This window comes from Aethalodelphis obliquidens, unplaced genomic scaffold (genome assembly GCF_003676395.1).
Source record: "Aethalodelphis obliquidens isolate GAN/ISIS:26980383/991018 unplaced genomic scaffold, ASM367639v1 scaffold1, whole genome shotgun sequence".
NCBI lineage: Eukaryota > Metazoa > Chordata > Mammalia > Artiodactyla > Delphinidae > Aethalodelphis > Aethalodelphis obliquidens.
Window position 1 is genome coordinate 289245 of NW_020837945.1, and position 26029 is coordinate 315273.

Genomic DNA, 26029 nt, shown 5'->3' on the forward strand with positions numbered 1-26029 from the left:
CTGAGGGGACACTGAGGGGACATGGGGGCTGAGGGGACACTGAGGGGGATGAGGGAGTTTTGTCCTCTTTAATGAAACCTGAGTAAGATGACATTGTGAAGAGAAGACGGTTTGTGTGACTTTATCAGTGACCAGCTGCATGTCCGGTCTCAGCCGGGCTTTTATCGTGTTTCTCGGAGCGTTTGTGGGCACGGGCTTCCTGGGTGTGGATCCCTCCTGTCCTCTCATTCCCCAAACATGGGAAACCCGGATTCAGGGCATCTCAGGGTCTAAGGAGCAAACCAAGAAAAATGCCAACTCCCAGACTTTTCAACCAAACATAAGGGATAAATGTCATATTTATGCTTCCCTTTATTTTTCTCCAATCCACTAATTCTCATTCTGGGAACTTCCATGTGAAAAAACAGTTTACATGCTAATTTCAGATCGGTCAATATGTACACACACAGCTAAGAGCACTGACTATTAACCTAGGAAACCTAGCGAATGCCAGGCCTTATTTTACGGTTCAAAATGAGCTATTAACATGTCCTTTTGAAAAGCCCCACAGAAAAAGTACCTACAAAAATTTATAACCTCAGTAAGTTTGTACATATGCTTCACAAAAAACACCAGTTATCCTTACCCCCAGAAAGACCAGAAGATGCGGAGACACAAGTATTTCAAATCTAAGAACACCAAGGCAGAAGGGCCTCAGGGGCGTCCAGCCAAGTGTCCTCAGATGGACTCCAGGGGCTTTTCAAGCCCTGCGAGGATGGTGTGCAGAATTCCGTGCATACACACGGCTGCATGTGTGGTACGCGTGTGCACTACACACATGCAGGGCGGGCAGGCGGGGCAGTGACATCACGTGGGGCCTGGCCGCATGGCGTCCGCACACACCTCTGCCATCCTGTGTCAATGCAAAGGGCACTGAGGGGTCACGAGAACCCGGGCCAGGTCCCAGCCTCCATAGCAGCCCCGCGTATTCCAACTGCTTTGTTAGACTCCACTGTAACCTCGACCTCGCAATTCGACGTGTTGCTTATAAACATGGTGATGCACAAAGTTAAAAATCCAAAGAGGTGGGAATTCCCTGGCGGTCCAGTGGTTAGGACTCAGCGCTTTCACTGCCTGGCCCCAGGTTCAATCCCTGGTCAGGGAACTAAGATCCTGCAAGCCGCCCAGAGGAACCAAAAAAAAAGAAAAAAAATCTAAAGAAGAGCCCATAGCGTGTGCCGATCCCTAAGAGCAGCTGCTGGGGGTGGTTGTTCTGCGTGGACACACGTCACCCACGCACCCAAGCAGCCCGCCTGCTCCATCCTCCTCCACAGCCACTGCCTCCTCCGGCCTCCCCTGGGTCCAGAGGCACGGGCCCTCTCCCTGGCCCCAGCAGACCCCCGACACCGCCCGCCCCCGGGCTCCGCGCGAGCCTCGGTCAACCTAGAGCAGGGCAGCTGCCTCCACCACACGGCCCCCATGGGACACATCTGGGCACTTTGCTGCTGCCCTGCCCTCCAGGGGCCCTGCCCTCGGTCAGGGCCTTACTGCCCGCCTGACCTCCGAGATCCTAGCGACACTGTGTGGCAGGGCCACGGGCACCTCAGCAACAACTGCCCTGAAGAGGTGTGCAGGACGGGGTCCCTGGCAGCAAAACCCTCCCGGTCGTGCTGCCCTGGAGCCCCGGGCTGGGCACCGCTCTGGGCCCGGGCCGCCGCTGAGCAGAGCGCAGGCGAGAGGAGCGCAGCACGTGGCACGCGCTCCACAGACGCACCGTGGGCCATGCAGGGCACAGGGCGCGGGGCCATGAGTCCCGGACGGAGGGGCCATCCCAGAAGGAAGCGCTCATGGAGAAAACGATTTGACGAAAGAGAGGCAAGAGTGGGAGTTTCCAGGTGGGGGACAAGGCCAAGTTCAGAGGAGGTCACAGCCAGGGTGTCCCAGAAACTGCCAGGCAGCAGGTGTCCGGCGCCACGAGAACAAAGAAGACAGGACATCGGGCCAGAGGGCACTTCGGTGGAGTCTGTGCAGGGCTGTGCCCCCGGGTTGCACCATGGGCCCCAGGGTTTGGGGTGCAGCACGGGATGCAGAGGACATGGAGCTCCTGCCGGGCACCTGGCACAGGCAGCCCCTGAGAGACCCCACCCCTGCTGAGCACAGGCCTCGGGCCCTCCTGGCAGGTGTGAGGCCTGCCCAGCGTCCACCCCACTGCGGGCCTCATGTATGCCCGAGGGCTCTGGTCACGAGGAGAAGCCTCAGGAGGCCCAGCGGTTTTGCTGACGTCACCGGCATCCCCGGGGGGCCAGAGCCTGACCCCCAGGCCATCCCTGAAGCCACCACTGCCCAGAAGGAACCTGTGGAGCCCCCTCCTGCGGAGCCTCCTGCACCTGCTTCTCGGCCACATGCCCAGCCCTGAGCTCCTGCACGGCTGCTTTTGGCTGCTGCCCCAGGGGCAGGCCCTCAGCAGGCCACACCAGCTCCACCTGCAGAGAGCGAGTCCACAGGGCCCTGCCTCCCACACACACCTCCCACCTGCAAGGTGGGAAACACTCCACGTGCTTCCTACAAGTGCGTTTTACACTAATAAAATTAAGCCATGGTTTAAAATACATAGCTTTCTCATGTAAAAAATGCGTACTTCTTCCTCTTGATACTCTTTTAGACTTTATCTTCTTCAAACCCTATAATCCCAGGGAATCTAATTTAAATCCACAGGCTGGGAACAAGCCCCCTTCCCCACACATCCATCTGCATGGGAGGAAACTGAAGCTGACACTGAGAGCTCACTAGACTGGCCTGGGGGTACCACAGCGCTCCAAATTCACACCAAAGGACAATGCCCAGGGAGGAGTTGTGACACCTGCCCTGGGGCCCGAATTCAAGGACAGGCCAGAGGCTCATGACCCCAGGTGGAATGTGCTCAGCCCTCGGGGAATTTGTTCAATATCTCGCCTGCAGGGACTTCCCTGGTGGTCCAGTAGCTAAGAGTCCATGCTCCCAAAGCAGGGGGCCCAGGTTCAATCCCTGGTCGGGGAACTAGATCTCACACGCCGCAACTAAAGATCCCGCACACGGCAACAAATATCCCGCGCGCTGCACCCAAGGCCCAGTGCAGCCAAATAAAGAAACTTCTTAAAAAAGGAAAAGATTTCGCGCGCAGACCACACAGGACAGGCAGCGCCGAAGCATAAAACGAAGCCACCACACCTCTCAGCACTAGGCCGCCTTCTTCCTTCCAGCCTTAAACAAGCTAAACCAGGAGCAAAGGGGCTTAAAACCCCCTGGGAACATCTCATAAAGCACGTCTCAGTCACGAGCGAAGCTTCTCCCTGGTCCTTGTGTTCTCACAAGGCTGAGATTTCCTGCTTTGTAATTTTGAATATCTACTTCTTACATACGTGACAAAAGTATGAAGGCGCCAGAACAGGATCATTCCTGAGTGCCTGGCGCGCACACCTGGCCCAGTGGGCACAGAGCAGCCCGTCCCCACACTGAATTCCCGCTACGTGATGATGTTCTAGCCAAATAAGTGCATCCTATTCGCGACGTACAAGTGCCATGGGTCTGCAGATGAGGAAACGGGAGCGCTGGCCAGGGCAATGGGGCCGTCTCCAGAAGCTCCCTTCATACTACCGCTGAGAGCACCTGCCAAGGGGACAGTCGCTGCTCTTGACACAGGACAGAGGGTTTAATCTCACAGAAATCGGTAGAGGCCCCGAGGAGCGCTCTGAACCCTTTGAAATCTCACAGGCAACGCTGTGCGCAGGCACAGGTGCACATTTTTCCAGGATCAGAGATCCAAAGCCTTCACCAAGGAACCTGAGACAAAAAAACGCGTAAAACTCCCTGTTCTGTACCTGCCTCACCAGGAAACCCACTGCTGTCCCTGGGACACACACACACACACACACACACACACGTGCAGCTGGCACACATGGCAACAGAAGACACCAGTCCTGGGGAAGGGCAAAGCCCCGCACCTCACCTGGCGAGCTCCGCGCAGCCAGGAGGCTCTCACACCCTCCACGTGCTCTGTGTTCTCTCCCGCTCTCAGGCCGTCCTCTGTGGACTGGGGCTCTTCATCGTGTTTCAGCTTCAGCTTCTCTAACACCCAAGTCAAGACCATGTGGTGAGAAACATCCTCTTTCTGTAGCTGCTCCTCCAGGCCCAGCAAGGTCTGCATCTCAGACAGGTAACGCGACTCCAAAGCGTCCAGGCGTGACGCGTGTCTGGTCTCCAAAGCAGTGATTTCCGCAGCGTGTTTTGTCTGCAGCTCAGCCACGCGGGCTTCTGAGAGAGCCCACCACTCTCGCTCCAAAGAAGCCCTCAGCGCGTCCACCTCAGCCTGGTGCCGGGTCTCCAGCTCCGCCGTCAAGGACAGGACGTGCTGCCGGTGACTCTCCTGGAGCAGCTGGAGCTCGCGGGCGTGCTTCTCCCGGGCCTCCCGCAGGAAGGTGTCTTGCTCTGCAGCAAATTTCTCTGTGATTTCTCGACGTTCTTCTAAAAACCTGAGGAGACAAGCCAAGTGAACATGGAGAGCCGGCGTGCAGCCACAAAAGCATCAACCTCACATTCCTCACAGGAGACACCACTTTCTACTGGTGAGACCATCGTGCCCAGATTTTCCCTGCTCTTTCCACCTCCCGGGGCTGCAGGTGGTCTGAGCCCCACTGCCAGCCGTGAGCGGAGAGCCAAGGGGCCCACGAAGCCAGAGGAGCTCGGACGCCAGAGCCCAGGCGTCCCCGGTCACAGACTGAAGTACAGGACACAGGACCCCCAGCAAGAAACCACACACACATTTCCACAGACTCCACAGGGAAGCAGGTGTGACCGCTCCTCGGGAAGGAGAGGACCTCAACAGGGAAGGGGCAGCGGCATCGTTTACAGGAGCCAAGAGGGCTGCAAAGAGCATTCAGAAGACCCCCAAAACCCCTTTGGAGTGAATTAGGGGCATGAATTAAATGAGTTGCAGGTGACACTGGCTAGCAAACACAGAAGCAGGGAGACGCCCCTCTAACTGAAGCACCCAACACCCCAGCAGGGAAGAATCTCTACGGGGCACCCATTACACATGAGCACCACATGGTGCGTCCAGGTGAGTGACAAGAGCTGGGATGGGATTCAGGTTCTAACTGTGGACCAGACACCACGAAAGCCTTTCCACTGATCAGCCCATGCAGGAGGGCACTAAGGCCTCATGAGTTTGTCCACCATGCCTGCGTCCTTCCAGCTCACACAGTGGGTCAGGATTTGAACTCAGTTCTCAGACCCCAGAGCAGAAGCTCTTGCACCTGCCTCATGACGCTGGGGAGCAGCTGCCGCATGAGAAGCAGCAAAACCAACAGTAGCTCCGGTGACACCAGGGCTCACCAACCCCCCTGGTCACTACAGCCCAGATGTGCAAAGAGGCAGCGAACCAAATCACACTCTAAATCTACTTAAAGCTTCAGGGAAGTACGTACATAGTGGAGAAAAACTCTTTATTTTTCTTTTTAAATCGTTTGAGTTTAAAATACACAAGAAACTTCAGAAATGAACCACACGTCCTTACGATAAATGAGGCTGCAGTTCTGCTACTGAAACCGTGAACCGTGCAGAGAACACAAACGACTGTCACAGATGCATGCAGGGCAGCGTGGATCACGGGACGGGGGCTCCACAGGAAGGACGGGGGTGCTGCTGCTGCCAGCAGGTCCCGCAGCCCCAAGAGCCACGCGTGCCCTCCTGGGGACCGGCCTCACCCAGGCAGGCGGGCGGCTCCGTGCTGAACAGGCGGCCACAGGAACGTCACCCACCTGCTCTGGGCCAGCTGCAGCTGGAGAGCACAGTCCTCCTTCAGGTGGTCCCGGTCCGTGGGGGCCAGACCACCGCCCAGCTCCCGGCCACACTGGCTGCACTGCAGAGACTCGTCCCCCGAGAGCCCCAGTTCCAGCTGCCTCAGGCGGCCCTGCTGCTCCATCAGCGACCCCTCCAGGTCCAGGATCTGGGCTGCCTGCTGGTCCTGCAGCTGCCTCATTTCGGCTTCTCGAAGCTCAAACCTGTGCATCATGGACAGCTTCTCGGACTCGGCCTGCTCCCGCAGCTCGAGGAGCAGCTGCATCGGCCTCTCTTCAGCCCCTCTCCTCGGGTCCTCACTCGTGACTTCCCACTCGGCCTCTCTCTCGCCTCGTCTCATTAGCTCAAGCTTCTCCTTAGCGCTCTTCAGTGCTTCCTGGTGGGCTTCCACTAAAGTACATTTCACCTGCAGAAAGCCCAAGTTTATTTAAGGAGGAAATTAAATGAAAAGATCACTGGCAGCAACGACCCAAATCCATCTCTGAAGAGAGAGAATTTCCACAACATACAAGCACTAGTTCCATAACATATCGAACTGAACAGAGCAATGGCAGTGTTTCTTATCCTGATGGGAATAAAGGAGCCTAAAATGCACAAATATAAGACTATTTGCTTAAGTAAAACGTGTCTGCATCCCGGCACCTGGCCCCGACTGTTACCTCTGGGGCTGGCAGGTCTGGACACACACGCAAAGGGGAGCTCCTCTGCGGTGCCAAGACCAGCCCAGGGGATCAGACATGTACGGGGCCTCCGTCAAGGGAAGGCCAACCCCCCAGACAGAGGAACCACCACCAGCCAGGACGGAGCCACAGGAGAGCAGCCAACAGCGCCAGGCCAGGTCTCTGGACTTGCACAATGAACGTTCCAGGTTCTACAAGGGACCCCTCGGAGGACCCCGGCCAGTTGCCCTGAGCACTGGAGGCCCCTGTAAGGAGCACACTCGGGCCCCAGCTCAGGTGGCATCCCATCCCGACCCCGAGGAAGGCACCCAGCAAGCAAACACTGCTCCCGATGGAGGGCGTGGTGGACCTCGGGGGCTTGCGCTGACCCCGACCGCTTAACACGGGGCCCCGGTGGGCGCGGGAAGTGCAGAGTGGTGAGGTGTTTCAACTTACTTGCTCCAAGTCCTCTTTTAGGCGGATTTCGTGCTGCAATTTCTCGTGTAAATTTCTATTTTCTACTTTTAAGAGGTCGATTTCTTCCTTGAGCTCCGTCAGAAGAAGCAGGAGATGAGCCTTGTGCATGGTTTCCAGACCCAAGTCTCCGGCTGCCACCTCCAAGGCCGTGCTGTGTGCACACAGGAGGGGCACCCGGGAGAGCTCTGCAGGGGACCAGGGGGCAGGACCGTCAGGCTGACCTGCAACTCAGACTAGACACCGACCTTCAGAAGCCTCAGACCTGCACGAAGATCCTGAGACTCCCCGTGCGGGCTTGGTGTCAGAAGTGGACATGACACACCCATCGTCAGCCAAGCGGTCACCGAGCCCCAGGCCCAGACGAGCAGGCCCGTGCTGAGCGGCCCACACCTCCTTCCGCCTGGGTGCCGGGGGACCTGGCACCCCCAAAGCTCCTCTGGCCAGAGCCCATCACCGTCCCAGGCTCGATGAAGAGCCAAGCGTGGCCAAGGCACTGGTTGGCAGGAATGTGCTGAGCAGCGGCCGTGGGGCACCCCTCACACAGGAAGGAGAACAGGGAGGGCAAGACGCCAGCAGGCGTGACCCAGCTCTCTGGGCCGCATTCTTCCCCTGGCGGGGACCCTGAGCTGCCGGCCCTCACGGCGGGACCCTCTGCCTTGCCCCCTCAGCTCTACGTGGGACCCACCCTCTCCTGGGCTTGTGTCCAGGGCCGGCCTTACGTCTGCTCTCCTGAGTCCCTGACCATCCCCGGGGACGACCACAGCTTCTCCGTCCCCGTGACCCCGGGCAGGCCCTCTCCTGACACGCCCAGGCCTGCTCAACCCCTGAGGAAGGGCCCGCGGCGCCCACACTGCAAAGAGAATGGCCAGCGTGTGCAGGTGGCTCTCGTGGGAATCAGTCACCGCCCAGAACGTCCCCTGCAGGCCAGACTCCTGGCGACCCAGCGGCACTGAAGGCACACACCTGGGCCGGGCTCTTCCGAAGGCCACACATGCTGCTCCTCTTCCAACACCTGGGTCCCTGCGAGGCCCGCCTCCTGCTGGACTTCCTGGGAGGACTTCCCCGCTGCTAGTTGGCGCTGGTGGTTTCCTTCTAGCTGTGTGCGCAACCCCAGGCTCTCCTTTGGGAAATCACAGAGAAAACCTTCTAATGACTCTCTCAGCCTCGTTCCTGAATCCCTGCCTCCCAGGGAACCCCCCAGGGGACCCACCCCCACGGAACCTCCCACGGAGCCTCGCCACGCATGGCCACGCCGCCTGCTGCCCCATGTCTCGCTTCCAGCAGGGAGGTGGGCCTACTCCACCGATGCCAAGCTGTGGGCACTGGGTCCCCCACCGGACCCCCGTCCCTCGCCCTCCGCACCCCGGGCCAGGCCTCCGGGACCAGCCACACGGCCAGGGCCTTGGTGCAAGGCACCCTGCTCCACCTGCGGCTCCCGGGTTTCTCCTCACGCCCTGCCCTGCGCTTCCATCCAGAGCCGGGTGCTGGGCCTGCCCCCCGAGGACGACGCTCTGGAGTGCAGGGTCCGAGAGGGGCTCAAGGCAGTGTCAACGTTTCCTGTGCCCTCAAGATGCAACCAGTCACCCCATCTTCCTCAAAATCACAGAGAGGCCACGGCAGCCTAAATGTCCAGCTCTCAATAAGCTTGAGTTATCTTTTAAGTCAAGACTGGAGTCCTCATATGGTCACGGGAGAAAACAACTTGACTGACGGGTGGACTCGAGCGCTCCCGACACAACTTGGCTCACAAGGGTCAGGCTTCCCAGCAAGTCGGACGAGAGCGACTCACCATCCCGGGAAAGAAAAGGGGGCCAGAGTCTCACCCCCCACCAGGCAACAGCCAGTTACAGACGACAAAAGCAAAGATAAAATACAGCGAAATACTGCTGTGCCTGGAGACTGGGGACGGGACGGGAGCCGAGAGCAAGGGGCTCCCAGCCCCTGAGGAAAGGGCAGAAACATGGCCACGACGGCCAAACAAGTCAAAAGACATTCAGCCTCAGGGACAACCAAACAGTTGCAGCCAGAGAGACACTGGCCAGGGGTCGGCGCCGACCAGAGGGGCATGGGGGTTCCCAAACCCAGCTGGGGGAGCTCCACCAGGCACCCTCAGTCAACATGGCGCGTCAACACGCCAAATATACACAACGCACGCGCACACACCGCACATGCCATGCGCCACACACGCGCCCACACACGGGACTTCTGCTTAAACACACGTACACTTTATTGTTTTTATATTCCCTCAGATGATAGGAGACATAATTTAATTCATAAAACCTATGAGGAGAAGAAACAGCGAAAGAGGTAATCAGTAAGCCAAAGGTGACCAACTGCTGGAAGACGGGAATCACAGATGCTCACAGGGGTTGAACGGGGAGCCGCTTGAGAGCTGCCCAGACACCCGGGAGGCTGGGAAGCGGGTACAGGGGGCACAGAGGTGACTGCACGACCCCCAGGGGCTGTGGACCAGGGAGACTGGAGTGGGGACCCCACTGTGCCCCTCTTCTCAGGGAGCCCAGCAGAAGGCTGGTAGAGACCAATGGCCCCAGGAGGGGAGGCCACCACCCCAGCCCCCAGGTGGAGCCTGCCTGGTCAGACAGCCCCCCAAGACCCCACGGTGCCTCACGCTTCGTGACGGCACAGCCTCAGGTCACCAACCAATGCACGGACCACAGACGCCCCACACAACACAGAGACGCAGACGCACGGAGACGCGGCAGGAACTACACGGAGCCTCAAGAGGCCTCTTAACACCAACGGCCGCCTTCGGGGAGGAGACCAAAGACACCCCGTCCCTGACACTGAGCAGAGGACACAGGAAAGAACACAGAACAAGAAGGCAAAGCCCCAGAAATTAACAATGACAATGGAAATAAGATAGCCAACTGCAGAATTAGAGGAGAGGGGAGAAAAAAATCTCCCCCCCCAAAACAAAGCCTAAAGCAACATAAAAAGAGAAATGAGAATTGAAGGAGACCGGTGCTTCCAGCCTGGAGGTGCAGCATGAAGCTCGCGGGAGCGTCAGAGAGAGAACAAACCACACGGAGGAACAGCTGTCCGAACGGCCGCTCAAGACTTCCCAGAAGTGGGGACAGAGTCAAGGCCCTGCCTGTTCCTGGTGCGAAAAGTGGACACAAGCTGCCATCTCAGGACTCCCTGCAGCGCGGCCGGGGGCCCAGCCATGCTGACAGCACGGCACCTCCACCGCCAGTGCCGGGGGCAGGAGGACAGGGGAGCCACTGGCTCCTCGGAGCTCCGCATCAGAACAGGCGCAGAGGCTTCCACTGTCACAGAGAGCCGTGTGAATACCGCTGCCCACAAAGGTTAGAGATGCCAGAAACAAACGGCATGGAGGCCGTTCAACGAAGAGAAACGTAAAGGCCAATAAAAAGATGCCCAGCACGCACTCGCCCCAGCGCTTCACTCTCCGGTCATCAACACGCACGACGCAGGCGGTTGGGGCGCTCGTGGAGAGCAGCAGTGTGACCGCGCCTGCATGGGATGCAGGCAGGACCCGACCTGCCAGCCACCCGCCTCCAAGTCATGCCATGAACCTCGGGTTGTTGTTTTAAACAAGCAGACACAATGCAGCCTGTGGAGGCACCAGAGACACAAAAGCAAGCCTCCCTCTGCTTGTCAGTGGCACAGAAGGAAGCTTTTGTGAAAAGGATGGAAATTCAGATTTGAAAACATAAAGACAGTCCAGTTCCCAACTAAAGATTAATGAAATACAACCTTTCTCAATGTTTATGGAGACGCTCATATACCTCAACAGCAAAAAAAACAAACAAACAAACAAAAAAAAACACCTGATTAAATAAAAAACAGGCAGAAGACCGGAACAGATACTTTTCCAAAGAAGACCACACAGATGGCCAACAGGCACATGAAAAGATGCTTAACATCACTAATCCTCAGAGAAATGCAAATCAAAACCATGAGACACCCCCTCACACCTGTCAGAATAGCTATTATTAAAAAACCAACAAATAACAAAGGTTGGCTAGGATGTGGAGAGAAGGGAACCCTCGTGCACTGTTGGTGGGAAAGTAAACTGGTGCAGCCGCTATGGAGAACCGTATGGAGGTTCCTCAAAAAATTAAAAATAGAACATCATCAAAAAATGCTGGAGAGGGTATGGAGAGAAAGAAACCCTCTTGCACTGCTGGTGGGAATGTAAACTGATAGAGCCACTATGGAGAACAGTATGGAGGTTCCTTAAAAAACTAAAAATAGAACTACCATATGACCCAGCAATCCCACTACTGGGCATATACCCTGAGGAAACCATAATTCGAAAAGAGTCATATACCACAATGTTCACTGCAGCTCTATTTACAATAGCCAGGATGTGGAAGCAACCTAAGTGTCCATCGACAGATGAATGGATAAAGAAGATGTGGCACATATATACAATGGAATATTACTCAGCCATAAAAACAAACGAAATTGAGTTATTTGCAGAGAGGTGGGTGGACCTAGAGACTGTCATACAGAGTGAAGTCAGAAAAACAAACACCATATGCTAACACATACATATGGAATCAAAAAAAAAAATGGTTCTGAAGAACCTAGGGGCAGGACAGGAATAAAGACACAGACCTACTAGAGAATGGACTTGAGAACATGGAGAGGGGGAAGGGTAAGCTGGGATGAAGTGAGAGAGTGGCATTGACATATATGCACTACCAAACATAAAATAGCTAGTGGGAAGCAGCTGCATGACACAGGGAGATCAGCTCGGTGCTTTGTGACCACCTAGAGGGGTGGGATAGGGAGGGTGGGAGGGAGGGAGACGCAAGAGGGAGGGGATGTGGGGATGTATACATATACATATAGCTGATTCACTTTGTTACACAGCAGAAAGTAACAGAGCATTGTAAAGCAATTATACTCCAATAAAGATGTTTAAAAAAAAAGAACTACCATATGATCCAGCAATTCCACTCCTGGGTATTTAACCAAAGAAAACAAAAACACTAATTGGAAAAGACACACGCACCCCAACGTTCAAAGCAGACCCTATTTACAACAGTCAAGATATGGAAGCAACCTAAATGTCCACCAGCAGATGGATGGATAAAGAAAATGTGGCACATACACACGTACGTACATACACACAACAGAAACAGTACTCAGCCATAAAAAAGAAGGAAAGCTTGCTATTTGTGACAACATGGATGGACCTTGAGGGTGTTATGCTAAGTGAAATAAGTCAGATTGAGAAAGACAAATACTGTCTGATCTCACTTCTATGTGGAATCTAAAAAACCCGCCTCATGGAGAACAGACTGGTGGTTGCCAGAGGTGGGAGAGGGGCTGTGGGCAAAATGGATGAAAGGGTCAAAAGATGCACACTTCTAGTTTGAGGATAAAAAGTCCTGGGGTGTCGTGTAGAGCACAGGACTACATACAGTTAACAATGCTGTATTGTGTCTCTACAGGCTGCTAAGAGAGTGGGTCTTAAAAGTTCTCAGCGCAAGGAAAAAACTCTACCTCTGTGTGGTGGTGGACGTTACCCAGACTGACCCTTCACAGCACACCCAGGCATCCAGTCATCATGTCATAATGTCCTGTGGCAGCTAGACATCAAAACAAAACAACGGTGTCCCATCACCTCGTGCTGCTCCAGCTGAAGGCCAAGTTGATCAAGACGGTCTCTTCCTTCTTCTTCAGGCGTCTCTTCTGAACAGGCACTGGATGAATTGAGAAACTGTGCTGTAACGACCCGACACAGGTGCCCCTCCACCGAACTCCGCTGTCCCTGGGATCCCGCTTCTGTGCCGAGGACAGGATGACCGCCGGCAGGGGGGCGCAGCGGGGCTGGCGCCCACCCACCCCGGCAGCACCGCGCCGTCCGCAGCCTGCGCGCGGGTCAGACCGGTGCCCAGCTTTAATGTCATCTTGTCTAGACCCAATCATAAACGTGTTCTCCTGCGCTGCTTTACCTGATTCCCACAGCCTCCGGCGGGGAGCTGTCCTTCCCGCCCTGCAGCTGCTGCTGTAACAGGGTCAGGTCCTCCTGGTGGCCCCTCTCAGCCTCCCTCAACTTCTCTTCAGAAGAGATTCTCAGCTGTTCCAGTTGAGCCTCGTGCCTGGTTCTCTCCTGCTGCTGCTGCTCTAAGGCCTGCGTCAGGTATTCTAGCCCCTCCACGTGAGACGCTCGGGCCAGGAGCTGCTCGGGTAACTCTTTACAGGATGAAAGTAAGCCATCATCTCAAAATGAAACACTTAGGGGAAATCAGAAGCTAGTTAAGAGCCTGCAGTGTGGTGCTGGGGGCAGAACTGTAAAAGGTCCCCCCATCCCAGAACCCGTGAATGGACCCTCCAGGGCTTATGCTACGTGGCACAGGGGGCCTCGCACAGGGAGACGACCCAGGCGGCCTCAGTAAACCCCAGAGCCCTGAGGGCAGAGAACTTTCTCAGGCCGGCACAGACGTCAGGCGGATTGGAAGTGTGAGAAGCACTCCACGCGTTGTGGGGGCCCTGAAGACGAGAGGGCCGCGTGGCAAGGAACGGGGGCAGCCCCTGGGCCGACAGCCAGCAAGGAAATGGGACCTCGGTCCTACAAGCACAGGGACGGGACCCTGCCGACCGAGGGAGCCGGGCCAAGGCCCAGCCCAACATCTGGACTTCAGCTGTGGGTGACCCTGGGTGGTTTCAGGCTGCTGAGTTGGTGGTATTTTGTTAACGGCAACAGAACAGTAATGCAGACCGTAAGAGAACTGTCAGCCTCACAGTTCTGACCCAGAGGGTGCTGCCAGCCAGTCCACCAGAGCTAGTTATTAGCTTTCAAGTAACAGGGATGGAAACAGGTCACTGTCCCAAATCAACGTTCCCCATGAGGGTCCTTAAACGCACGGGGGAGGGTGCAGTGGAAGGCGCACTAACTGAAACCGTGTGTGAGAGCCTGAAGCCCAGCCACAGGTCCGTCCGCCAGCTCCGCCTGCGGCTGCCCGGAGCCTGGCTGGGGCGGGGACGGGAGGCCTATCCACCCACCCAGACCGTCAGGTGTTACTGCGGGTCCCTTCTCGTAACTCTGCTCTTTGCTCCTCAGTAACATGTACGCACAAGGGCAGACCCTGCAGTTCCAGGCCTGTCTGGAGAGACAAACCCACATCTCTCTGCCCCGTGTCTTGTGACCTCCTCCCTCTGAAGGTGCCACCGGCGAGCAGAGACCCCTCTGACTTGGGGTCTTGTGAGGGGGAGACCCAGGTGAGCTGCCCTCAGTAAACGTGGCATCACCCTCCCAAACCAGAGCTCAGGGCCCCAGGAGCCTGACGACACCTGACGCAGGTGAGCTCACAGGACCCAGGAGGCAGTGTACACCCACGACCCAAATGCCCACTGAGAACTGCGTTTCGACAGCGCTCAACCAAGCCCCAGCGTGAGCCCAGTCGCACACGTGAACGGTGCGTGTCCACACGAGGACACCGGCTGCCAGAGTCATTGCTCACCAACGCGCCTACGAGGAAGCCAAGGCTGCCACCAGCAGCTCTGCACCGTGAAGCCGCAGACCTCAAAATTCACAGAAGTTTACTAAGCCACCTTCTTGGGCCTGCAAAACCGTTAGGTCCTAGCTCGGGGCTTCAGCAGGGGGAGCTCAGCCCTAGCCGCTGGGAACCTGGATTCTGAACGCGAGGCTCCTCACCACTCGGCTCCTGCCTGCTGGACCTTGCAGACTCCAGCTGGGCCCCCAGGCGCCGGATCTCCTCCTGTGACTGGGCCTGCAGCTCCGTGTACGAGGCGCGCAGGTTCTCCAACTGGAAGAGAAGGCGATGGTGTGGGAGCCCGACCAAGACCCGGGCCCGAGGCAGTGCTGGTGATACCCGTGCAGCACCCGATGGGCACCAGGTGAACACGCGCAGTCTCAGCTCAAGCGCACCCACCTCCAGGCGGCCCCGAGAGCGGACCAGAGGAACCCGCGGCCACCGCGGCCTCTCATGTGGACGCCTCCCAGGCCTCGGCCTCGTTCCCAGCAGAGACCTGTCCCCCTACTTTGTCAGGGAGGGTGGATGGGCCCCCTCCATCTGTGACCACGGGCTCCCTCACCCTCGTGTGGCCTGTGTGGTTTTCTCCACGTTCCCTGCTCAACCTTCCCGGGAAGCAACTCTTTCAGGGATGAACAGAGCTTGCACACCAAGTGTGTGCCGAGTGCCAGCCGGCCCTGCACCGCCGGAGCTGAGAGTGGCTCCACCTGCCCTCCCGGGGCCTGGGTCAGGGTGGCCACCCGGCACCCCAAGTCACAAGCACAGGGCCGAGCGCTTCCGGGGGAGCGTGGGTGGCGCTGGCCTGCGGCTGCTCTGCTGCCGTGTGGAACGGGCCTCTCCTCACCCAGGGCACAGGGCAGAAGGTGACCTCCGGCCGCCTCTCTCCCTGGATGAGGGACAGCCCGCAGGGCCCCGCCTGGCCCTGGTCCTGCCCAGCCAAGCTGGCCTGTGTCTGGAGGAGAGCGGGGAGAAGCAGGTGCGAGAGCCGCAGACGCGGCTCCTCCTGGGCTCCACGACTCTCCTCCCTGCAAACCCACACACGGGCCTCGGCTAACTCCGTCTTCCAGTTATTTCCTTTCTAATTCCTTGAACCAGTGCTTGGGGCATTGCCTGACTCTTGGTCTTGGTGATGAAGGCCCTTCAGGTCCCTGAGTGAGATCTGGCCACATCACCCACATTTCGGTATGTAAAGTTCCAATGGAAAAGAGTTCTGAATACGTGAGCCACAGAAATGTTTCTTGCTAACTTCTTGTTTATTGAGTCAAGGTCAGAGCATGTGCCCTTGCACCCCTAATGGCTGGAGCCTGTAGACATCCCAGGGGCACTCGTCAAGGGCACGAATTCTCCAGGTGTAGGACTGAACACCATCATTAAGTCAAAGTCACAGACTCTATGTGCTGACATGGCTCCCTACCAGCTCCACCAAATACTGAGGGTCTCTTTAAAGGGGGGCTTAAAGTATGGAGGTCCCTCAAAAACTAAAAATACAACTACCATATGACCCAGCAACCCCACTCCTGGGTATATATCTGAAAAAATGAAAACACTAATTTGCAAAGATACATGCAGCCAATGCTCATAGCAGCACTATTACAACTGCCAAGACAGGAAGCAAGCTAAGCATCCACTGACAGACGAACGGATAAAGAAGACACGGTGCATATGTGCAATGGAACACGACTCAGTCACAGAAGAGGACTGCTGCCATCTGCAGCAGCATGGCTAGGCCTGGAGACTGTCACACTAAGTGAAGTAAGTCAGAGAAAGACAAATACCGTATGATATCACTTATATGTGGACTCTGAACAACAGAACAAATGAACGTGTACACAAAACAGAAAAAGTCACAGTCATAAAGAACAAACTAGTGGTTACCACTGGGGAGACGGATGGGGAGAGAGGCGAGTTAGGGGTAGGAAATTAACAGGTACAAACTACCGTGTATAAAATAAGCTACAAGAATACACTGTACGGCACAGGGAATACAGCCAATGTTTTATAATGAAGTACAATCTTTAAAAATTGTGAATCACTATGTTGTCCATCTAAAACGTACACAGTACTGTACATGAACTATACCTCCATTTAGAAATAAACACAAACATACACGTATTAGGGCTTAAGCTTTAGGCAACAACAGAGCGTGAAAGGACCCCAATCCGAGATCTCCCCCAGCCCCCTCATACAAGGCCTCTACCTCAAGCTGCTTTTCCTTTTCCTTTTCTCTGAATTTCAGCTCCAGGTCTTCCACGTACTGGCAGTGTTCCAACTGCAGGTCCGCGCGTAACTTGCTCAGGGCCGCCTCATGCTGAGCCTCCTGAGTCTGAAGGGAAACTGGAGGGGGGCACAGGCCTCACTCAGCTTGTGACGGCACAGCGTCCTCCTCCTCAGCAGGGGCGGCTGCAGGCACAGCAGGCCCCCCAGGCTCTTCCAGACCCCGTTCTCAGGACCGTGCTCTCTTCGGGGAGGAAGGGAAGGGAAGCCACAGGCCAGCAGACAGCATCTACTGACCGCTGGGCCCCACCGTGTAACAGAAAGAGAACAATCACAAACTACTTTTTCAGTAGCAATTTAGTAGAAGAACAAAAGATTTTGTTTGTCTGCAAAAGATTTCTCTGAAATGAAGGTTTCAGAAGGTTTAGGGAACCTGAGATGCCTGTGACCAACGAGGAGGGACCCCACGGCTGACTCTCCTGCCAGCCAATCACACGGCACTGTTTCTGGGACGACACACGAAAACTCAGTCCCCTTCCAAACTTGCTCATTTTAATGAGAGACTCACATTCAGCCTGATTTTTGTCTTGAAAAACCTTCTCCAACTCAGCCTTCTGTTCTGCCAATTCTTTCTTAAACTGGTTTTGTAAATTCTCCAGTTCTGACCGATGCCTTTCCGATAATTCTCGGCGTAGGTTTTCTAAGCTCAAGTCTCTCTCGGATTCCCAGTCTTGCTTCAGGGTCTAATTTAAATAAGGAGAAAGTAGATGATGGCCAATAGTTTATTACTGCGGTAAAAAAATTTCAACTGCGCATTCGAAAACCGTCACCCCCGCCCAGACCAGACTGCGAGTACAGGACACAGCTCGGGACGTCCAGTCACACAGGAACAGCAGCACCTGCAGGCAAACAGCCCAGGACACGAGAACCAGGACCACCTGCCAGAAACAGAACTGGTCGCTCAGCAAAAGCACAGGAATTCGGCCGGCAAGACAGGCATCCGTTCCCCCACGCAAGACCCGGGCACTACAGCGACACCGTCGAGCTCTGACGGGGTCAGGCGCTGTCCCAGGCGCCCTAAGAAACGAGTCCCCTCTGTCCAGCTCAGAGGGCAGGGGCTGGGGCACAAGGCCATCCTCCACCCACCGCCTGTCCAGAGTGGCCAGGGCACACGGCTCCCCTCGGTCTGACGTCACACATCCCCTAACACTACACACTTCCTCGGCCATCACCAGCGCCAACGGCCCTTCTACAAGCGTAGCCTTGAGAAAGGGATGGGTGGCAAGAGTCACGCTCGTCCCACCCCCCACCCCCCGTGGTTCCCCGAGGCCCGTACACGTCACTTGATCACCACCTCTGTGGCGTCCACATCTCCCGTCCGTGAGGACCAAGGTCTGTGTCCCAAGCACAGCCAGGGCCGCGCCACAGGGCTGCTCAGAACCAGATGGGAGGAAAGAGACTCGCATCACACCAGGCAACACAAAAGCCCACAACCAGCTGCTGTGATGAATTCACATTGTGCAGAGAAAGCAGTGCACCATGCTTCACCCCCGCGACTCCAGCTCTGACTGCATTTTGTTAGAATCAAGGGGAGGGGTCCCGGGTGGGGATGAGGGAAATACCGCGTACACGGAATGAATTTTCTTATCCTGTGTACCTCTATCATCTGGGCATTTTTCTCCATTTCTGATTGTAGCTTCTCCTTCAGGTCAGCTGCAAGAGAAACATAAAAAGTCGCTCAGATCACCGCAGCTCAGACTTTTCCACAATCTGATCCCCCAGGAAACGAGAAGGCTCCCGGCACCTCTGGCCGCTCCACCGAACACTTGCCGACATTAACAGGACAGAACACATCTGTGAGAAACAAGCAGGTGATGATGTCTGGGTTAATTAGCAAATCACACTCATGCCTGACAAAGGACAGGTGACGTCCAGCCAGAGCGACAGTCCAGGAGGACCGGGCGAGGCCAACTCTGGGGCTGCACAGATCACTGAGCGCTGAGCCTGCATCATCCTTCTGCTTACGGGGACCTCGGCCCGTCCACTCCACACTAGGCCACTGTGCACCCAGAGCCCCATAGTCCAGGATCCCACTGAGCCAGCTTCCAGGCTGGGTGCTGGACCACAAGTAAATGGAGAGAGGTAAAGACGTTCTAGGTCCCAACAGCTCCCCGCCTGAGAGAAGAAGCACAAGAAAGGAGGTGCTAGGCAGAGGAGGCTGGACCAGTGGGCGCGGCCAAGCGTGGGGCTGGGGAGGAATAGCACCAGGCGACAGCAAGCAAGCCCTGGGTGCGGGGAAGGCGGCCTGGACAACTCCAGAAATCACGCAAAGGCCCAGAAGCCAGCCTCCGAGGGCAGGTCCCGCCGGGTCCACAGGGGCCCCACCTGCAGCAGAGCTTCAGGGACCCGACGGCAGGGTGGGCCTCTCGGGGGACCGTTCCCAGGGGTGCACATGGAGGAAACAGCATCAAACAGGCCTAACAAAGGAAGGCATATTTCGTATTTTTAAAATTTAACAAAAGCAGGGGAGGATGTGGAACTATCTCCTTGTGTTTGCCTGAATCTAGGTGAAGAAACAGGCAAGGCATCAAAGGACCGACAAGGCTGCTCCTCCAGGTGGGTGGGCCCCCAGGAGAGGCAGACTCTGCAACCGGGGCAGATCACAGGGAAATGGGCCAGGGTTTCCTCCGGGGGAAGAACGTTCTAAGCATGAAAACACGAAAAGCCACCAAAGTGCTGCCTTTAAACACTTTAAGTGGGTGAATCGTGTGGTACATGAATTACAGCTCAATAAAACTACTACGTATGATTTTTACAAAAAGTACTAACAGGGCTTCCCTGGTGGCGCAGTGGTTGAGAGTCCACCTGCCCATGCAGGGGACATGGGTTCGTGCCCCGGTCTAGGAGGATCCCACACGCCGCGGAGCGGCTGGGCCCGTGAGCCATGGCCACTGAGCCTGCGCGTCCAGAGCCTGTGCTCCGCAGCGGGAGAGGCCACAACACTGAGAGGCCCGCGTACCACAAAGAAAAAAAAAAAAGTACTAACAAAAGATATACCAAGAAACATTAAAATGAAATCATATAAGTTCACCTTGAGGCCAGCACATCGCCAGATTGAGAGGCACCTGAGCCGCCACCTGGCACAGGGCGCAGGGGGGGACGGGGGCGGGGGCGGGCTCCACGAGGCCTGGTCGCACACAGAGGCCCAAGCACAGCTCAGAAGACAGGCGCCTCCGACGACACCCGCGGGCCGGGCGCCGAGCGTACCTGCCTCCTCCCGGACCAGCTCCAGCTCCCTGCACGCGCGGCTCTGCAGCAGGGCCCGCTCCTGCGCGTGCCGCCCGGTGAGCTCGGCACGCAGCTCGGCCAGCGCCGCCTCCTTCTCGCGCTGCAGGTGCGCCTGCGTCAGCTCCAGCCGCGCCGTGTGCATGTCGCTCAGGCTCAGGCGCAGCACTTCCAGCTCCAGCTCCTGGAGGACACCAAGTGCAGTGAGATAAGCCAGGCCCAAGAGACAACTACACGATTGCACTGCCCCACTGCCGTGAAGCATGTAGGATCGCCAAGTCACAGAGACAGAAGGTAGAATGGCGGCTGCCAGGGGCTGGGGGACGTCGCTTAGCAGACAGGGTTTCAGGTTGACAAGATGAGAAGAGTTCTGGAGACGGATGGTGCTGACGGTTGCAAAACAGTGTGAATGTACAAACACCAATGAACTGTGCACCTAAAATGGTTAAGATGGTAAAATTTATGAGCGCTTTACACTTAAGAAAAAGACTGTGACCAAAACGGAGGTTGAGGGAAGTATAAATGGAGTTTCAGTAACTACTATGCAAGAGGAAGGTGAAGCTGTTGATTAAATTTAGATTAGATAAGTATATATGTTGTATTTAATAACCTCACCATTAAAAGAATAGAAACTGTATATTATTACTTCAAAATGAACAAAGGCAGAATTTTTTTTTAATCCCCTGATAAAAAATAATCCAAAGAAGGCAAAAAGGAGAAAAGAAAGAAACAAAACAGGCAGGACAAATAGAAAGCCCAATCAAACGTCTGATGTAAGTACAAGCGCATCAGCGATTACATTTGATATAAGGGAATCACTGCCCAGTAACTGTGAGACTCAGTTAAAAATCAACCCTATGCTGCTCACCAGGCACACATCTCAAATAGAAGGATGCAAAGATGCTGAAGGTAAAGGAGAGAGAAGACCAGAACCACGTCTGATCCATTCACACAAAGCTCTACGTCAGAATCGGCACAGAAGCCAGGAGGGTGCTCGCTTCAGGGTGGGCAGCAGGGAGCAGGGTCCAGCACCGCCCTGCCCCTGAATTGTAGAGACCACGTGCTGTTCACGGTGTACTCATCTGTTGGGCTATATCTAAGTTTTGTGTACTTTTCCACAAAGATGCTACAAGTCGCAGTTAAAACAAGTATGAAATGTGTATTTAAGGCTGGGTTTTACGGACCCCACTGGAGACCATTTCTCCAGGCTCTGCCAGGCCCTCCTCTGAGCTACATTTCTCCTGCAATAATGCAGACGAAAAACCAAACTTGCGGGCTTCCCTGGTGGCACAGTGGTTGAGAGTCCACCTGCCGATGCAGGGGACACGAGTTCGTGCCCCGGTCCGGGAAGATCCCACATGCCGCGCAGCGGCTGGGCCCGTGAGCCATGGCCACTGAGCCTGCGCGTCTGGAGCCTGTGGTCCGCAACGGGAGAGGCCACAGCAGTGAGAGGCCCGCATACCGCGAAAAAAATGAATGGATTAAAGAAAAGTAATCAATTCAACACTCATGGAAGTCACACCAAGCACTGTGGTACGAACTGGGATGGTAAGACCAGAGCCCAGCCGGCAAGCCCGTCCCCCAGTGTGTCTCGCGTGCAGGGCTGCCCACATGGGCATGGGCATCGAGGGCCAGGTCCAGGAGGCACGCTGACCCCACAGGACCCTCAGTGAAGGAAGGGCGACTCTCCCTTCCACGCCCACCACCAAGATCAAAGGTCACAGGAAGACCGCCTCCAGCTTCCTCAGTTGGCTCCGGCCCCCACGCACGTAAGGGAGGCGTCCCCAACCGGGACACACCTTAAACGAGAACTCAGGAGAGGCATACCTTCGTCATCACCCTAGGCTGCTCCGGACCATCGTCTTCCAGCTTCTGCGGCGTCCCCGCTCCACCGGGCTCCTGCAGCTGGAGGGGAAGGGCCAGGAGCATCCACAGCGGCTCCAGGGGTAGCCCGCCGCTGCCGCCCCCCACCCCCGGCCCTGCCCGCCTCCAGGCCCACCAGTTCCATCTGCACTACTCTCCTTCTACACAAATCTCACGCTCTAAACATTTTTTATGTAACTTGCTTCCCTAATGATGTCGCTGCCCGATTTTTAACGAATTCTGCTTCTTTATTTCACCGCGTACTTAACACAAATCACTAAACTTTAGTTGCTCAACACATATTTTCTAAGCTCTTAATTTTATATAAATTCAAATATTTCATCTTAAAGATTTTCCTTTAGATAAATCTTTTCCTTAATAATTTGCAGAATAGTATTTTTGTTTCTTTTTGTAAATCACCTCAAAATTGAGTTTAAAGCTTTCCAATGAATTTTCTCCCAATAGTTTTGACCCTTAAGTTTACAAGAATTGGGGCTTTTATCTGCAGGAAGGCTCGGTGCGCACAACTTGGCGACTCCCGGGCGGCTTCCACCCCCACATCCACCTGCACCTCCAGCCCCGAACACATCACTCTGCCGCTGTCAGGGTGAGCGTTAGCGTCTGCTGGACCTAACTGCACTTATCAAGTTTCTTTACTGGTCAGTTATAACTGCTTGAGAGGACTGGCATAATTTTATTCCTTCTTACAGGTCTTCCAAAGAACAATGAGAAAATTTACTTTTTTTTTTCTAGAGTAAAACATTTTACCTTGCAATTACTACCAGACCCCTGCATTTATCTAAGACACAAAACGGATCTGAGCAACCTTGCTTCTCCCATATCATGATGCTATTTCATCATCCTAAGGATTGTTCTGTCACACTCAATTATTCCCAACCATGCCAACACCACCTTAAATAATGAGGAAACAGAAGAATGAGGGAACCACCTAGAAGGACGAGGAACAGTGAACTCATCCACCCTCCAGTTTTCTAAGTGACTGGAGAGGCCATCTCAGTAGCCTGCTTTCAACTGACAATTCAGGGACTTCCCTGATGGTCCAGTGGTTAGGACTCCGCGCTTCCACTGCAGCGGTGCGATTCCATCCCTGGCCGGGGAACTAGACTCCGCATGCCGCAGGGTGTGGCCAAAACAAACAAACAGACGAAAAACATATCTAAGGACAAACAAAACTGAAAAGGGTCGTCAACGAATAACTTCATACCCCAAACTGGAAGATTAGAAGGACACATTCTGAGAAAAAGCACAACTGAATAGTCTGGTAACTGTTCAGTAAGTTGACTCTGCAATTAAAGGTCTTTCCACAAAGAAAGCTTCAGTCCCCAACAGCTCCACCATCTTACACCAGCTCATCCACAGAGCAAAGGACCCTCTCAGCTCGTCACATGAGGCCAACATAACCTCAACACAAAAACCTGACAAGAGAGGAAAATTACAGGTCATTCTCTCGCAGAACACACTTTTTCTAAATCAACTGAGAAGACCATACGACTTTTCTCCTTTAGTCTCTTAAGTGAATCACACTGATTTTTTTGGAATGTTTGACTAAGCTTGCACTCCGCTAAAATACACTCCACTCCACACCCACCAAAACTGTTAAAATAGAAAACAAATGTTAACACCAATCACAGATGTTATGGAACAAGGAAAACACTCATATGCCACCACTGAAAATATAAACTGAACAACTGTTTTAAAACACAGCTCAACATACACAAGTTGAACGTATACCTAAATACTGACTCAGACATTAAATACCTAATTACGGCCCCATAGAAACGTGTTCACACAGACACCAAGAGACTTGTATGAGAATGTTCATAGCAAATGCCAATCAACAGCGGAACAGAAAAACCAAGGTACATCCATACAGCAAAATACTATACAACAACGAAAATGAAAGAACTATAGCTTTTAACTCCTAAAGGATGCTGGATAAGAAGACCCAGACTCAGGACATGCATACCGGATTATTTTATTTATAAAACACTCAAAACCAGCAAAACTAAACCATTCTTCTAAAAGTCACGGTGCTCCATACACAAAAAGTAACTTGAGATGGATCACAGACTTAAACATAGAAACCAGGCCATCAAGCCTCAAGAAGACACTGGGGATTATCTTCACAACCTCAGGACTAGGGGAGACCTTTTGGACAGGACACAGAAATCACTAACCATAGGAAAAAATGATAAATTCAACATCAAAGTTAAGAATATTGGCTTATCACAAGACACCATTAAGAAAACAACTTAAGCAAGGTAAGCAAGACTAGGAAAAATATTCAAAGTACATACATCTAACAAATAACCTGGGAATGCTAAACAATAAACTTTGGAAAAATAAAGACAAAAACAACTACAGGTTTCCCCCACTACCAAAAACAGAGCATTCCTATGAAAGCTTTCATAAACCAAGATGGCATAAAGGTAAAGAAGCAATTAGATTTCTTCATAAAACTGAAAATCCTCTTTGAATTTCTTTCTGTTAGCAAAAACAGGGACTAATGTAGATCTTTTGTAAGAGTGAAGTGGTGTAGAGCGAGCTTTCGAGAAGCGAGGGATGGCTGCGTAAACAAATATTCTATAGTTAGTAAACCTGTGTTTACTGGCATGAGAAGTAGCAATTCTGAAATTAATTTGTGCGTATTTTAAGATTGAGCAAATAAGTAAAGATACTGTAGATAAGCCTTTTCCCCAATTTCTCACTATGGGAAAAAGGAGCTAAAAATAAGGAGAGGGGAAAAGCTAGAATAAATTCTGTGCTGTTGGATTGGAATTGAAGATATTAGCGTGAACGCATGGTTTTGATTATACATGCAAATAGACAGATAGATATAGATGTGCGTGTATATACACACATTTATACTTTCTGGCTCTGTCTATTGAAACAGCCTAGAAGCAGCCATACCCCTCAAGCAATAAGCACACCTAGCGCCCAGATCCTGGATTCTAAAGCCATTCTCCACCGAAATGAACCAGGGCTCCTTGAAGAAATGGCTGGTTTGGGGCTGCAGCAGCAAAGGGCAAAATAAGCCTAGAAAATCTTGGTGCCAGGAATTAAGGCGCCAGAAAATGATGAGGGCATGTTAAAAGGTCACATGCCAATTCAAAGGCACTCCCAGTGGCCAAATGTATGTATTTCAGCAACAAAATAAACATGGATATGATGGATTAAAACCCATAATAAAATAAGTATCTAGGAGTCCATACTGATATAAATAATTGAATAAATAAATTGCGGAGAAGCAACAGTTCCTCCTTAGAGTAAAACACCAATTAATATATGTAGATGGAATGATGGAAACAAAGTCATCATTTGGCCAACACCATCACAGTAATTACTGCAGGCAAGAATCTTCAATAGAAGCTAAAACTAATGGAAAGTATCATGAGAAATGGAGTATTTACAGGGTCTCTAAGTACCTCCTCATAATATACTTATTAACTACAAAGGGGAAAACAAAAACTTCTGTCAGCAGAAATCTGGCAGGCCCCCCAGTAGTGAGACATAGCTACCACCACACCACCTGTGCTTCTTCTCAGGATGCACTCAGCAGACATCATCATCACTTCCACCGTGTTCCTGCCAAAATGCACAACCTGACTTCAATCGGAAGGAAACATCAAACAAACCCAAACTGACAGGGATCCTACAACATAACTAGCTAGTACGCCACAAGTGTCAAACTTATAAAACACAAAGGAAGACTGAGAAACTGACCAGACTGGAGGAGACTAAGGTGACAAGGCACTGAAATGCAATACAGGATCCTGGACCAGAAAAATCGGAAAAATTAGAATAAGCTCTATCTATCAGCTCACGGTATTGTTTCAATGTTAACTAAAACTGATGTGATTTATACTATGATTACATAGGTGTCAATATTTCAGGAAGCTAGGTGAGGGATCTCCAGGAACTCTGTGTTATTTTTTGCAATTTTTTTGTGGGTCTGACATTTTAAAATGAAAAGCTAAAAACCACAAAACCTTTAACTTAAAATAAAAAAGACTTGTCTGATTTGAAAATAAAAATATGAAATTAATAAATGATGATTTACATTGCGAGGCTTTCTCCTCAAAGAGCCTAAGCAGGAAGCATACAGAGCAAAGCCACTGAGAGTCAGGGCTCAGCGCTCTCAACGTGGCTTCCGTGGACTCAGCTGTGACCCGCAGCTCAACCCCAGAGAAGCAACAAAAGCAC

The 26029-nt window shown here is 53.5% G+C and overlaps 1 protein-coding gene across 8 annotated transcripts in view; it reads right to left on the reverse strand.

The window, feature by feature from the left end:
• Positions 1-26029, reverse strand: part of PCNT (pericentrin) — a 97526-nt gene that overhangs the window by 67552 nt on the left and 3945 nt on the right. For 7 of the 8 annotated variants that reach the window (XM_027127302.1, XM_027127480.1, XM_027127391.1 and 4 more), the window contains exons 3-14: positions 21770-21847; positions 19925-20126; positions 18315-18370; positions 17226-17400; positions 16641-16777; positions 14605-14716; positions 12902-13142; positions 12571-12649; positions 7914-8070; positions 6930-7135; positions 5775-6220; positions 3965-4487 (exon numbers count right to left, since the gene is read on the reverse strand). In XM_027127302.1, coding sequence (XP_026983103.1) covers positions 3965-4487; positions 5775-6220; positions 6930-7135; positions 7914-8070; positions 12571-12649; positions 12902-13142; positions 14605-14716; positions 16641-16777; positions 17226-17400; positions 18315-18370; positions 19925-20126; positions 21770-21847 — 2412 coding nt within the window. The remainder of the gene's footprint in view (positions 1-3964; positions 4488-5774; positions 6221-6929; positions 7136-7913; positions 8071-12570; positions 12650-12901; positions 13143-14604; positions 14717-16640; positions 16778-17225; positions 17401-18314; positions 18371-19924; positions 20127-21769; positions 21848-26029) is intronic. The other variant, XM_027127691.1, reaches the window with a different exon arrangement.